This window comes from Pezoporus wallicus, unplaced genomic scaffold (genome assembly GCF_028554395.1).
Source record: "Pezoporus wallicus isolate ANWC-B61680 ecotype Strahan unplaced genomic scaffold, APGP_CSIRO_Pwel_v1 contig_6401, whole genome shotgun sequence".
NCBI classification, from domain to species: Eukaryota; Metazoa; Chordata; class Aves; order Psittaciformes; family Psittacidae; genus Pezoporus; species Pezoporus wallicus.
In genome coordinates this window covers 1,660,374-1,674,249 of record NW_026638608.1, presented here as the reverse complement: position 1 = coordinate 1,674,249, position 13,876 = coordinate 1,660,374, and the positions used below count along the sequence as shown (strand labels likewise).

Here is a 13,876-nt window from a genome sequence, read left to right as displayed (position 1 = left end):
ATCTCTTCTCTGCCCAACCTGTAGCTGTGCTTTATGTATGGGTAATCAGTACATAAAGCACAGTGCTGACTGATGTCATAGAATCATAGAATAGTACTGTTTCGGGTTTCAGTATGGCTTTTTTAACACCTTGCTATTCTTGAACTAATTAAATTTACCTGGAATGGGTGTCCTATGCTGCTGTGCCTGGAACGAGAGCCAGAACAGATAGCTCACTCGGTAAGAAACCAAGCTCTTCCAGGTAGCACAGCCATGTCTTAGCCTGTTGGTGCTCTGGTTTTTCCTCAGCTAGTCTTCTCTTACCACAAGCCTGGTGGCCTGATGCCACCTCTTTGGAAATGTTAATTGCTGTGTGCTGTAGATGTGGTTATCCTGGACACATTATTGTACCTTGTGATGCAGGTAATTGATAAAGGATTTGTGAGGTAGTTAAGGTGGTAACTTCAATCTGGGCTGGCTGTGTTCTGTAGACTTAGTAAAAGGATTATGAAAAGAAAACCATGTGGGTGAATTCCTGGTGAACAGGAATTTCAAGAGGATGATGAGAAACTGGTTAGTGCTTACCCAGTTCTCTTCCAGTTCATACACTGAATGGAGTAATTTATTTCAGAGCAAATCTGCCTTTTCCAGAATAACACCCATTTTGAAATAGCATCCACACAAGGCACTAGGCTGTTCCACTTCTTGTGTACCTATGGTTAGCTACCTTTTTGAAGTGTACATAGAAAGCCCTGCTGATGTGAGATGGCTTATTAATTACACCTAGCTTGATTAAATTTGTGCTTTCATTTTTCCTCTGTTAGAAAGGGTCTGCCATGAAAGGCTTGCAGATTGCTGGTCCAATTCCCACCCACTCTCTGGAGCAGTCTGGGCCTCCCATTGGGAAGAAAGGAACCTCGGCACTCTCAGCTCTGCTGCAGATGGAAGCCAGTCAGAAGTGAGTCTCTACAAGTAGGCTGTGTGAAGAGCACGAGAACATCCTTCCTATGTATCCCACCTAGGCTGACTAAAGCAGATTTGGGGAACTTTGCCTTACAAAAGGGATGTGGAATCCTGCTTCTTCAGTATTCTTGTGGCAGGGCTTGGGAAACACTGGGCTTTTCCAGTGACTTCCTTGTATTATGTTTCCATTAATAGAATGAATATCAAAAACTAGAGAGGAACATGAGAAGTGAATACCTGGTAATCTAGAAGGAGCATCTCAGTCCATTACACATCAAATTTGTGCTCTATTTGTGATTTGCCAGTACAGTTGTAGCTGCATAAAAGCAGCTTCACTGGGACCTAAGTGTACACAGGTACACCACACTGGTTGAGTGGTCTCAGTATAGACATTGGGTAGCAAATATAGCCTGAACAAAATAGCTTGTTTTCACGGATAACTCTTATTAAAACATCTGTGAAACTTCTGAGGTTCTTTTTCAGTGTTGATCTAGAATGGCTCAAAGAAACTCAGATTACTCATACCAGAGAATCTATAAACACAATTTAAAACATTGTTGCTGTTAAATACATACAAAATTTTAATGTTTTGGTAATGATAAGGTAGTATTGCATATGCATAATAAAACTGAGTAAGATCAAGGGTCCATGTTGTTTTTGTGAGGTAAAAGGTGCTTACAGATATTGGGTTGATTCTGTGCTTCAGAATGTGGGAGAGCAAATGCCTGAAAATACAGTAGTACCCCTCTGCAGTGCTTCCCTTCGGGTGGGAGCTGACACAGGGTGTGTTTGAACAAACTTTGCATTCCTTCCTTTTGTTTCAGGACACTGGGGGAGCAGCAAGCAGCAATGCTTTCTGGGAAGAGCTCTGGGCAGCCTTCGGAGAGTGGGAGCATTGCTATCACACCCACCTATCTGGACAGCCCTCGCAAGGTAAAGACTTTCTGCTCTTTCTTCAGCTACTATTTTTGTGTAGAAATTTCTCAAATAATAGACTATTTCTGTAAGCAAATGGGTACATCCTACCACATCTTACTCTAGATTCCAGCAAGGACTGGTCCTGTACTGGGGATGCCCTTAAGCCTTTGTGTGCAAGGGCATAAGAAGAGGGTTGAGGTGCAGCTATCCAACTGTGAGAATGAGATGAAGTTCCTGGGATACTGTCCCAGTGTGTGTTGCTAATTTAAGTGGTATTTATTAATTAGTCCATTTCCTTTTCCAGTAGCACATTTCATTTCAGTCAGGGTTTGATTTTCAGATTTAGTAGGTCAGTGCTGTCTCCATCTGCATGAAGGCTGTCTTTAAGAGCACAATCAAGCTCTAGACCATGACTGTGTGAAGCTTCAGTGGAATTTTAACAGTAGGCACTCCAGTCACTTGCTTCTGCTTAGAGGAGAGGATGTGTTCCTGAGTAGTGATTTAGATGTCCTTCCTTTACTGGCTGAACTCCAGGCTGGAGAAAACTCTCTTCCTGGAGCTCTCTTCAGACAGCTAAAGAAAAGACTGTGCTATCCCCTCAGCCTTCCTGTCAACTATTCTGTGGGTGCCAGGAGAGCAGGAACTCTACCTCCAAGTCCAACCAGAAACATTCGATGAATGAAGGTACAGCACTGTGGTGTGATCTGGCTTTGGGTTCAACAGTTGAAATATTACAAAGAAAAAGTTCTCAGATTCCCTATCAACTTAACCATCTCTTTCAGTATTTTTCACTTCCCACCTAATGTTTCCACAATGCCCCCTTTTCTGCTGCTGCCAGGGACAAGTGTTGAGTTATTCTGGAGACCTGGATAGTCCTAGCTGAAGTGATAGAGCAACTGCAATCATCTTAGTAATAGACACCTATTTGTAAAAAGAGTGTTTCCAAAACACAGATGTGATTCTGGAGCAGGTCATGCTAGGCTTGGAAAAAATAGTTGCAGAAACTGGCTTGAGGCATGTTTGCAAACTTACAGATCATAAATCAGGCCTTGCATTCTCTTCTTCAACTGTTTTGGAAAATCAGCTTCATCAAACTTCCCTCTTTAAATATGGAAATTGTAAATATCTTTTTCTACCAGTAAAGCTGGTGAAGATTCCATCTAGGACCCAGGACAGAAGAATGTTGTGTCTGATTGTTCTGGGCAGCAAAGGGAAAAAGTCAAAATTGGCTTACTCAGCAATAGTGCACTGGTGTGTTGGAAACCAAGTAGCAGACATTGTACTACCAGTAAGTTCTGAAAAGCAGATGGGATTTTGTGTCATTTTAAAAGTAACTATATTCAAAAGCCTTTCTGTAGGGCTAATTGGAGAATCTCGAAGAGCAAGTTATCAATTGAAACCTTTTCACACGACAGTAGTAAACACTTTTATAAGTATTTACATATAGGGACTTGAAGAGAAGCAATTGGGATTTCCAGATTGATGGCTTGCACTTGTTGGAAAGGTGCTGGTGGAGGTAGCCTGACAAACAACTTTGTGCTCACTTGGAAACACTGGCAAGTGTGTGCCTCGTGTTTCCAGGACAACACGAGCCCTTTAGGGCTCACCAGCATGGGTATGTCCAGAGACTTGCAGCCAAAGTACTGACAACTTGTGACAGCTGTGTGCTCTGTCAGCAGCCAGGGGGCAAGTGCTTTTCTAGGATGCTATTCAGTGCTGGGGTTATTCCAAAGCAAAACAGAGCCGCTGGCTCCACCTTTACCCTGTTGCAGAGTAGAACTGACAAGTCACTTCAGCCAGTTACTGGGCAATACAGCATGGGTTTACCACAGTGAGTTAGCTTGGTGTATAATCTGTTTGGGAAGTCCTTGCCTGTATGGATAAAGGATGCTTGGCTCTGCTTCAGCACTGCGTAACTTGCCAGCCATGTAACCCTGTTGCTGATTCTTTCCAGAAAATACTTTTATACATACATAACAGGATAAGCAGCATCCTAACTGCGGGCTAGACAAAATATTTTGCCTAGGAAGCAGAATAAAGAATTGCAAATAGGCAATGAAAATCTAGTTGAGTTCCACTGCATTGTCTTATGTGATAAGAGAATCTTGACACATCTTTGAATAGCAGCCGGGGATGAATTCATCCAGGGTTTGCAAGTAGGTGGGAACATCGTGCAGGCAGGATCTTCATTTTGCATGAAATATTAAACACAGCGTTGGAAAGATCTGTGTGTTCTTCCCTTCCCTTTGTACCATACCAGACCTGCAGTTGAGAGGAGGAATGTGCTTCCTGAAAGTGCTTCTTTGCCTCTCCCTCTTTATCATTTGAATGACTGACAGACTAGAAAAATTGCTGTCTGTCTCTGGATATTTGTCATGACACATGCAGTTCTACAGGTTTCTGTATCACTGTTCAGCTTTGCATTTGGGATGGAAACCCACATACTTTAGAGCTCAAGTCTCTCCGCTATGAAGCGTGGAGAGAAGGCTGTAGTTTCAATTGGCTTCTGATAAGTGTGGGTTTCAAGTCTTTGAAAAAGCATCTGTGCATGAAGAGCACTGTCTTGTTACAGAGAGAGAAAGTGAAGGTATGTGTGTGAGTGACTCCTGATGCTCTGCATTCTGCTGCATCTCATGTTCTGGGTCTGTTTGGGATTTGCATTCTCCTCATACTTTCTCTCTGTGGTCATTTCATACTTGCACAACATTGTATTTGCTTTTCTTCAACTCCGTGTTGCTGTTGCCATTAATGGGCCTACTTCCTCTGATGCCTTCAGGATGGGGCCTTCTTTATGGATTTTGTTCGCAGCCCACGTACAGCTTCAACCTCCTACTCACAGGTTAGTTTTAAACGGGGTCTTGTCATCGCTGGCTTTTGGACTGAGGTGATGAAGAGCATTTGTTGTCCTGAGCTTCCCATGTGGGGAACCTGTGTTAGTTTCCAGATCTGCCTGTTGAGAGCAAGATGTACAGCATTAGCAGGACAAAGTGGCTGGTGGTGGTGGATATGAACATTTCCTTCCACCACTCAATGTTTGTGATGTGCTTTGGCTGTTCATGTGCCCTGCTTTACTGTCCTTTGCAGTGCTGTCTTGTCAACTGCTGAACCTTCTCTTTTTGTGTTCTAGTAAGTACTTGTTTTCCATCTTCCCTTGCTAAACAAAATGGCAACAGCTTACTCATCTTGTTCTTGGCTAAATATCTTCTGTGGCTTTGACTGACAGGTGGCTTTGGGGAGATCCAAGTCAAATTGTGTCCTTGAACTCTTAGGCAACTGAGGGCTGAAAATAAAAGAGTCATCATGACAGAAGTTGTTTGTACACTTAAATGCCAGTTAGGAGTTAGCAATAACACTGTGTTAGTAGAAAATACTGCTAGTTGAAGTGAACTTTGAGGTGGGAGAGTGGATTTAGCTTCCTGTGGGACTGTAGGTTCAATGTTGAGAGCATCTGCCATTTTTGGCTGTCCAAAAAGGGACATCTGCCATTGCAGAGTGAGAGATCTTTGAGATGCGAGAAATGGCATAAAGAAAGGACTCTGGTCTGGCTATCAGACCTAAGCCAAACCACAAGCTTTGTGCTTTTCAGCTGTGCATATGCTGTGGATTCATCATGGGAGATCAGCCTTCGTATTTACACCGGTTTGAGTTAGTGAGTTACTCTGCTGTTCGTGTTCCTCTCCCCCACCTCCCCAGCTTTTATATAATGCGCCTTTCTGAAGCCGTACGTGTTAATGACAGATGGCAGTTACAGCCTGTACTTTGCTGAATCTTTCCGCATTCATGTTCTTTCTGAGATGATTTTATGTTAATTTTGTGAACTATTCAGTCTACCGTTGGACTAGTGCAAGTGTTCCTGCGGGAGGAAAGTGTTCTTGTTGTCTTGGCGACAAAGGTGTGGGTGGGTGCCAACCAGCCTCCTGATACTACCCTAAGAAAGGAAGGAGGATGAGCTGATTTTGTGCATTATGAAACTTGAATTCGTGTGATACATTTGTGTATTTTTGTCTGAGAGTTAGAATTGAAACTATTTTTTATTGGCTGCCTACTACTTTCCTGTAGTGATTAAGTTCCTGTTCTGTTCGTTGCGTGTTTATAGTCAAAGTTATTCACTCCAGTTGAAAATGTCAGGTTGGGACTGGTGTTGCTGGTTTGCCAGTAGCTTTCTCAGCAGTTGTTACTGAGTTGGTGATCCTTATCTTTACTGGGGTCTGAATTTTGTGTTTGTCAGTAGCTCTGTAGTGATGGCAAAATAAGACTGTAGTTATCCTTTCTGTGTATGCTTGTGCTTGCCTTGTAGTATTGCTGCTTGTTAACTAACCTATGCTGAGGTACAGGTAATGTGGGGCAGAGGGAAAATAGGCAATGGATTGCATCATAAATTTCATAAAGATGTTACTGTGTTTACTCCATGCAGGTGTCCATAGATCAGTCAGTTCCTGTAACCTCAGATGGCAACACATTGATAAACACGGGGCAGTTACCTGATAGGGGCAGCACGCAGACCTTGGGAAGTTCCCAGAGTGTTGCAGACCAAGGATACACCACAGCTGGTGCTGCAGAGGGCGGGTAAGAAAAGCACAGCAGTGCTGGACTGCAGTTCTGTTCACTTACATTCCTCTTTCTGGTGTCAAGGGATGGATACTTAAAAAGGAACCTAAGAACAAGATGTGCTGTGTCTGTCAGCACTAGATGGCACTTGTCACAAGACCTCACTGCAGCGTTTACACGTGCCGAAAGAGTGGTAGTAAAATAAGCCTTGCAACCCAGTTTTCCAGAATTAAATGAACACAAGGCCTGATTTCCCCACCCACAAACCCAGCTTCATTCTTCAAGAAGTGGAGAATGAAGAAATACCATTCCTGAAACCTGTTAGCAGAAAACCAGGCTTAGAATTGAATCTGGCTTCTGTCTGTTCTAGCAAAGGGGGGTCCTGCAGATCTAATTGAATCGAGTAGGTTGATGAAATCCAAGAGGTTCTAACGAGGCGAGACACTGGGGAGGAAGCAACACGAAAAATAAACTATATTAGCACCTGTTTCCTGTGGTTGTATATTACAGTTTAAAAAAAAGCCAACCTCAAAATGTTTTCTCTCCATTGCTCCTGAGTACGGCTGTGTGTGATGTCGTGTGCTTTGAGTCAATAGGACCTGACCACCTCGGGGGAAAATACAGGTCTGATGCTTTTAGTTGTCCTTTTTGAGATGAAAAAGGAAATAAATGTAGCAAAGTCAGTGATGGGAAGAGAAGAGAGAGTGTTTTTCTTTAATATATATATTTGAACAAATCTGGTAGCTTCCTTGAGTTTTGAACATGCTTCTGTTTAATTCCCAGCTCCCAGCAGTGTTCGGCAAGCACTCTGACTTCCTCCTCCACACTGATAGAGATTCTCGAAGCCATGAAACACCCCACGTAAGTTTTTAATGTAAATGTGCTTAACATTTGCCTAGATGTTTTGTAAGAGGGCATGGAGTCAGTCAAAGGAAAACCCCATGTCAGCTGTGGAAGAGTTTTAAGCTTCCTTCTGTTACTCAGTTTCAGGCTCTTCAACAAGGGATTTTGTTGAGGTCCGAGTATTGCTGCAGAGACTTCAATTTATAGAGAATCCCAGAATCTTGTCAAATCAAGTCTCAGTAAGATACCAAAGTGCTGTCAGTGTTAGCTCTCCGTGCTGTTACCAGAAGCTAATGATGTGCCGCTATGGGGCACTGTGTCCTGTATCTCTTATCCCCCTTTTTTTCCCAGCAGTGATTTTTGTCTTTGTAACTTAAGAGGAGTGTCAGTGAGTCCATGTTAACACTTGTGATTGCTGTGATTCAGCACAGGGATCCAGCTGCTCTCTGAACAGAAGGGCCTCTCTCCATACTGTTTCATCAGTGCGGAAGTTGTCCATTGGCTGGTGAATAATGTGGAAGGTGTGCAAACCCAGGCCATGGCCATCGACATAATGCAGGTACGAGAACTATCCAGGGGTGCCTGGAGGGCCACAAATACTTTACCCTGTGAAGAAGTAGAATTGTAGAGGAAAGCGTAGCAGTAATTTGTGTTTCTTATTAAAACCCTCTTACTGATAGATACTGAAAACAGTGTTCAAGAGAATACGAGATAATGATGACATTTTTTGGATTCCCTATCACAAATCAGGGACATATTCTTCGATAGTAATATGTATTATTTTTTCCCACTTACATATGATGACAGTTCTGTGTATAACCTCCAGTTAGCAGATTCTTAACAAGAACTCTGTTGTGTTAGAATTACAAAGCAACTACAGTGTGATTTGCTTGGGGTTCAGTTTTGGTTTTTCTTCTAATAATTAGTTAATGAGTCATAATAAATCTAGCGTATGACCTCTCTTTTATGGGTGCTGAAATATGCACACTTTGTGCAAGACACACTGCTTGTGTTCGTGGATTTTCATTCTTTTTCCTTCCCTAGCAAACTGTGTCATGGGCAGAAGGTTGGAAGTGTTTTGGAGTTCGTTCCTCTGCTGAGATCCCATATCAATTAACAGAGAACCCAGAATGTTTCCAACCTCTTGCCTTCCTATAAATCCATCTATAAAACCAGAGCAGAGAAAGGGAGGAAGGCTGACATCTGCAGAAAGGTCAAACAATTTCTCGGGGAGATAAGAACTTGCTACATGTGCTGAATATCAAGAGATAACACTGCTGATATTCTCATTAGGCACATATCTGAACAAAAAGATGTCAAGAAAAGGAAGATTATTTCCTAATGTTCTCTAGCAACCTCTTTATGTAACTGGAAGAGTGACTTCTCCTTTTTTATTGTGTTTGCTCTGTTCTCTTTACTTTGTTCAGAAAATGCTAGAAGAGCAGCTTATTGTCCATGCGTCTGGAGAAGCTTTACGAACCTTTATTTATGGCTTTTATTTTTACAAGATTGTTGTGGACAAAGAACCAGACAGAGGTCAGCATTGTGTTACTACAAGCCTTTCCTCATCACCCCTTTGCATAATCGCTAGCTGTGCTTGATTCTTATGGGTGCTGCAGCAGAGATGCATTTTGAGAGCAGCAAAACCACTGCTCTAAAGACAGTCAAAGAAATTCAGCTTTTTTGGTTAATAAAAGAAAAAAAAGGAATTGCAGACAACATAACTTTTTTGTTTTTCCTCCTTCCTCTTTTTCAGAAAGAATTACCTCTTTCTCTTGATCATGAACACTGGTTTTTAACTGCAGTCTCTCCTTCCCCTTCCTTTTTGTTCAGTGGGCATGCAGCAGCCTGCCATGTGGCACACAGCTGCCATGGATGACTTCTCTGCCTTCCAGAGGAAATGGTTTGAGGTGGCGTTTGTGGCAGAAGAGCTCCTGCACTCGGAAATCCCAGCATTCTTCCTGCCCTGGCTGCCCAGCCGCCCAGCCTCCTATGCAAGTAGGCACAGTTCCTTTAGCCGCAGTTTCGGAGGACGGAGCCAGGCAGCTGCACTATTAGGTAGATGCACAGCACAGGTGACAGCTGGGGAAGTTCAAGGGGATAGTTTGAAAGGGGAAGAGCAGCCAGCCAAGGGTATGATCTCACGTGGACCAGCAATTAAAGCTGCAAATTTCATGCTGGCCTTAAATGTGTCTTGCACATGGACTTGTTCTCATATGCTAGAGATGTGTTTCACTGGCTGAGTGGGCAGTTTTCACTTCTGAGTACTGGAATACAGGAAAAAGTATTCTTTCAATGTTCCTGAACCCCTCCCCATGCCATCCTCTTGAATTCAGAGAGCAAATATTGATTTGGTCCTTGTAGATCCAGAGGGACTCTTCACAACCTGTAGTGAGCATGGAGGGATAAGTTATAAGTACAGCAGAGCAACAAAGCTGTACCTAAAATTGTATGTCTTGCTGCTTAATGGCAAAAGCCACAGATGTATTGGAAGTCATCTGTGGTGTGCTGGAGACTTTTCGGCTAATCTGAACCATGTATACCCAGACTCCTGATATTAATGTCTGGGAAGCCCAGCTACAAAAATCATATGGAAGATCTTATATATGGAAGATCTTGGTGCTGGACAAGAAACCATTATGGTATCTAAAGTTCTGTAATGTGCGAAGTATAACACTGACTACAACTAACAGCCCATGAAACACCCTGGCTGCATGACTGATTGTGTTGCTTTGTCAGCTTTTTGTGGCATTTCCAGGCCAGCCTGAGTCGCTTGCTTTTGTTCCTCTTTCCCTGTTTAAAATGATGAGAAAAATCATTGCTATGGAACTGCAACTTCAGATTTATTCAGATGCATCTTCTAAAGCCCTGACATTTAAGGATAAAAAGAAAATTCTGCTGTTCTCCTGTTTTGCATATTTGACCTGCTGAAGAGAATTTACTGCTGGTGTAGTATCTCTTAAACCTGAAGTTACAGTAATCCTTGTGTACTTCTGAAAGCCTTGTTTGAAGAGGAACAGCATCAGAAATGAGAAACATTAAGGATAGAAAGTCTGAAATAATGGTTAATTCTCTGAAGTCAACACATGCAGGATATTCTCCCGTCGCACACCAAATCTGGTGTCTTGGCTAGTATGCAGCCTCATTATCTCAGTGATTGGCCAGAGCTGAAGCCTAAATGTAGGCTGGCATGAAAGTACTGGGAAGGCTGGAGGTGTTTGGGCTGGATCCTGTGCATGGTTTGATCTTATACTCACTATTTAGCTCAAGAAAACAACTCTTCTGGCGTCTGTTCTCTTGTGAAATGAGAAGGCTAAGACACTCAGTAAGCTTGCACCTGGGGCAATGGGCAAAGAAGGAAGGGTGCTTTAGTGCCCCTCTCATGTTTTCTTTAATGCCATCCAGGGCAGAGTGTGTTCCCTCAGCATGTGATGTAGTTACACACCTGTGCAGCCCTCTGATCTGTGTTGGAACTGTGACTGTTCTGCTGTTTAATTAATTTGCAGTTCATGGAAGAATGAAAAATGCCTCCAGATTGCTCATGTGCTGGTTATTCCAGCAATAAGAGTTTCTTGGAGAACAATCCAGTGTGGAACTTCTTTCTTACAAAGGAACTGGTGTAACTGATGTTTCTGTGCTGTCCCTCCTCTAAACAGTACTCCAAAAAAACCTTCATCAGTTCATCTGAGGCAAGGAGCTTTACTAAACCCAGATGACCTCTGGTCCACGTGACTTCATTTGTTCCTCTCTTGGCTTTGATTTGGTTGTGGTTTTTATTTCTTCCCCTCCCCACCTTCCCTAAATGTCAGGCTGTGACATGAAATTGCATGCAAGGTTTGGGAGCTCTGGAACAAGCTCCACATATCTCAAAGATCTTTATCCCTCCCAATTCCCCTATCACTTGCCCAATGATTGTCCTCTTTCCCTTCCCAGTGGAAGTCTGACCTGTGATACACCTAATCTTGTCCCTTTTGATTTATAGCAATGCATGCACTAGCAATTGTAGCCTTGTATGTAGTGTAGTCTGTAACTGGAGAATAACCTGCCTGCTCCTCTCCGATTTACTCAATAAGTCATTAGTTAAATACTCAGTGGTACAAGATAATTGGGAAGCAGGTGAGTCCTCTTAAAATCAGGTTTATCAAAGACAGAGTTTATTCTATTAAAATTTAGTTGGTTTTAATCTGAAGCTTCTGAATTCAGGCACATGGATATTTCTCATCAGTTTTCAAGGTCCTTTTGATTAGCTCACCTGGTTGGACTGTGTTCCTGTTGCTTTACATGTGGATTACAGCTGCAGACAAGGTGGAGAGAGCAGCTCCAGCCCTAATGGGGAGTCTGCATTACCTGGAAAAAGGATCAGCCTAAGGGAGCAGGGAGCTCATTCTTCACAGTGTGCTTGTTTGGGCACACTGGACTGTGGCGTTATCACTGACCTCTGAGCTAATGACCAACATCTACCTAACTGGGCTGCTTTCACTTTACAGCTTTGGGATGTTGTTTTCCAACATACTTAGTTACAAAACTGGCACCTTTTAACCATGAGGGCTGTATTCACAGTGATACTCCACCAAAAATGAGCAAGAAAATCACAAAATGTTGATCTGACGATACCAGCCCAACTCAGAAACTGCAGATTTTACATTTCCAAAACCAAAAATGGATCGTATTTACAAAACTGGGCCATGTTCTTCCATTCTTACTGGGGTTTTCTCTTTTATTTTTTTCCTAAGCTGCAATAATAGCAATATAAAGGATTTTCTAATAACCTTGAAAACTGTCTCCAGCTACCTTGCAGCAGAAGTGAAGGTGGGAACTTTCCATCTACCTCAAGGAAGAACTTTATTCTTTTTTTTAACACCATTAAGCCATTAAATTAGAAGGTCATTTAAAAGCTGACTGTATCAAATGGTGCACAGCTTCCTCTACTTAAGAAATAACAACATCCATCCCTCATGCATGCGATAAAGTGCAAGGTCTTTTCAATGGTATTGCACCTTTGTTTTGTGTCAATTGTTAACATTACAGAAATGTTAAATTATGTTTTTGCCTAAAGAAAAGCTGAAAGTGACAGCATGGTTATGGTTCCTAGCAGGACTTTGGTCTCAGAGTCAGGAGACTGGAGTTCTATCCCTGGCCTTGCAGTTGCAGTATGACACCAGCCAGGTCACTTCCACTTTCTATGCTTCTCTTGCCTGACAGCTGAGATTTTCTTTCACTGCGATGCTGGGGTCTAGGGCACAAAGGGAGCTGGGTGTGGGCACTATCCCAACGCTTACTGCCAAGCAGTAGAAGGTGTTGCAGTGATGGTAGCGCTGCTGCATGAGTCTTGGCTGACTTTTCATGCTTTTACAGAAAGTGTCGGATGTGCAGTTTTAGCAATGCAGTGATGTGGGGTTAAAGAAGCAAGACGTTTAACTTTTGATCTCCTTTAGCTGTGGAAAGTCCTGGAATGCTCTTGCCCTGTGTAACAGCACTCTGTTGTGATTTCTGGTGGGCACATACAGAAATACTAAAACCAATTTGGAATGTTTTGGGTATGAAGGAGCTGATGCTGTCTAGCCATAGTTAACTGTGGCACCAGTCGCTTACTGATTAGCTGCTTGAGTCTCAGTTCTGCCTCTTTATTGCAGCTGAAGTGCCTTTTGACTTCTTAGGGAGCTAATTCTGTGGCACTGACCCCTGATATGAGCAATGCTTCAGGTTTTTTGTCTTTCCTGATCTGGATGAGCAGCATTCTGGGACTATTCTACTAGCCCAAAAATATTTGTGGACGAGTGGCAGGACAAATTACTCTTAAATAGCTTGTTTCTTGTGTTCTCTTCAACCTGTCTCCCACCCTCTCTTTAATGGATCTTTTAAATATACCCCTATTATTCCTTGGCTAAGTAGCTGCCACAGTGCCTGAGCAACGGACAGTGACGCTCGACGTGGATGTGAATAACCGCACTGACCGTTTGGAGTGGTGCAGCTGTTATTACCATGGCAACTTCTCCCTGAATGCTGCCTTTGAAATCAAGTTACACTGGATGGCAGTGACTGCAGCTGTTCTTTTTGAGATGGTAAGAGTGAGTCCTTCTGTTTTGGGTGGCCACAGCAATGCCCCTCTGGCCTCTGTATCCGTTTGACTACTGAGGACATTGTCATAGGAAGTATTAGAAAGGAACAGTGGGTTGGATCTGTCCTTATTTCCATAAGTCATTTTACTGGTGGTGGTTAGCACTGCTGCATCTGGTCATCATTTATCATGCTGTCTGTACTCGTTCTGTATGCAGGATAGTTTCCTGCTTTTAGGGGGCTTCGTGCACAGTGTGCATAGAACAGTGCAGGTCAAGCTGATGAATTTGAGTCCTCTTTAGGCAAATCTTAAGCATCAAGCTGGACATTTGGAAAAAGAATGCATTTCACATTGCATTCCTTCTATCCCCAAACCTGAGAACTTTAAGTCTTAGTGGAACTGCTTTTGTGAGAGGGCTTTTCCAGGGAGTGTGTTCTTCCAGTTCAGCAATGCTGTTGAACTAGCTGAAGACATTTGGAACTGGAAATGCAAGTGGCTTGTGTCACTTCTTAATTTTTAGATTTTGTTCGTTTTCCCCTTTGTCGCTTCTGTAAACCCCATATTATT

At 42.8% G+C, this 13,876-nt stretch overlaps 1 protein-coding gene across 15 annotated transcripts in view; it reads left to right on the top strand.

Annotated features, from left to right (window-relative positions):
• Nucleotides 1-13,876, top strand: part of DEPDC5 (DEP domain containing 5, GATOR1 subcomplex subunit) — a 47,779-nt gene that overhangs the window by 29,308 nt on the left and 4,595 nt on the right. For 6 of the 15 annotated variants that reach the window (XM_057411423.1, XM_057411428.1, XM_057411427.1 and 3 more), the window contains exons 31-39: nt 804-937; nt 1,767-1,875; nt 4,637-4,699; nt 6,275-6,426; nt 7,192-7,269; nt 7,678-7,810; nt 8,679-8,787; nt 9,085-9,309; nt 13,141-13,313. In XM_057411423.1, coding sequence (XP_057267406.1) covers nt 804-937; nt 1,767-1,875; nt 4,637-4,699; nt 6,275-6,426; nt 7,192-7,269; nt 7,678-7,810; nt 8,679-8,787; nt 9,085-9,309; nt 13,141-13,313 — 1,176 coding nt within the window. The remainder of the gene's footprint in view (nt 1-803; nt 938-1,766; nt 1,876-4,636; nt 4,700-6,274; nt 6,427-7,191; nt 7,270-7,677; nt 7,811-8,678; nt 8,788-9,084; nt 9,310-13,140; nt 13,314-13,876) is intronic. The other 9 variants (XM_057411430.1, XM_057411426.1, XM_057411424.1 and 6 more) reach the window with 5 other exon arrangements.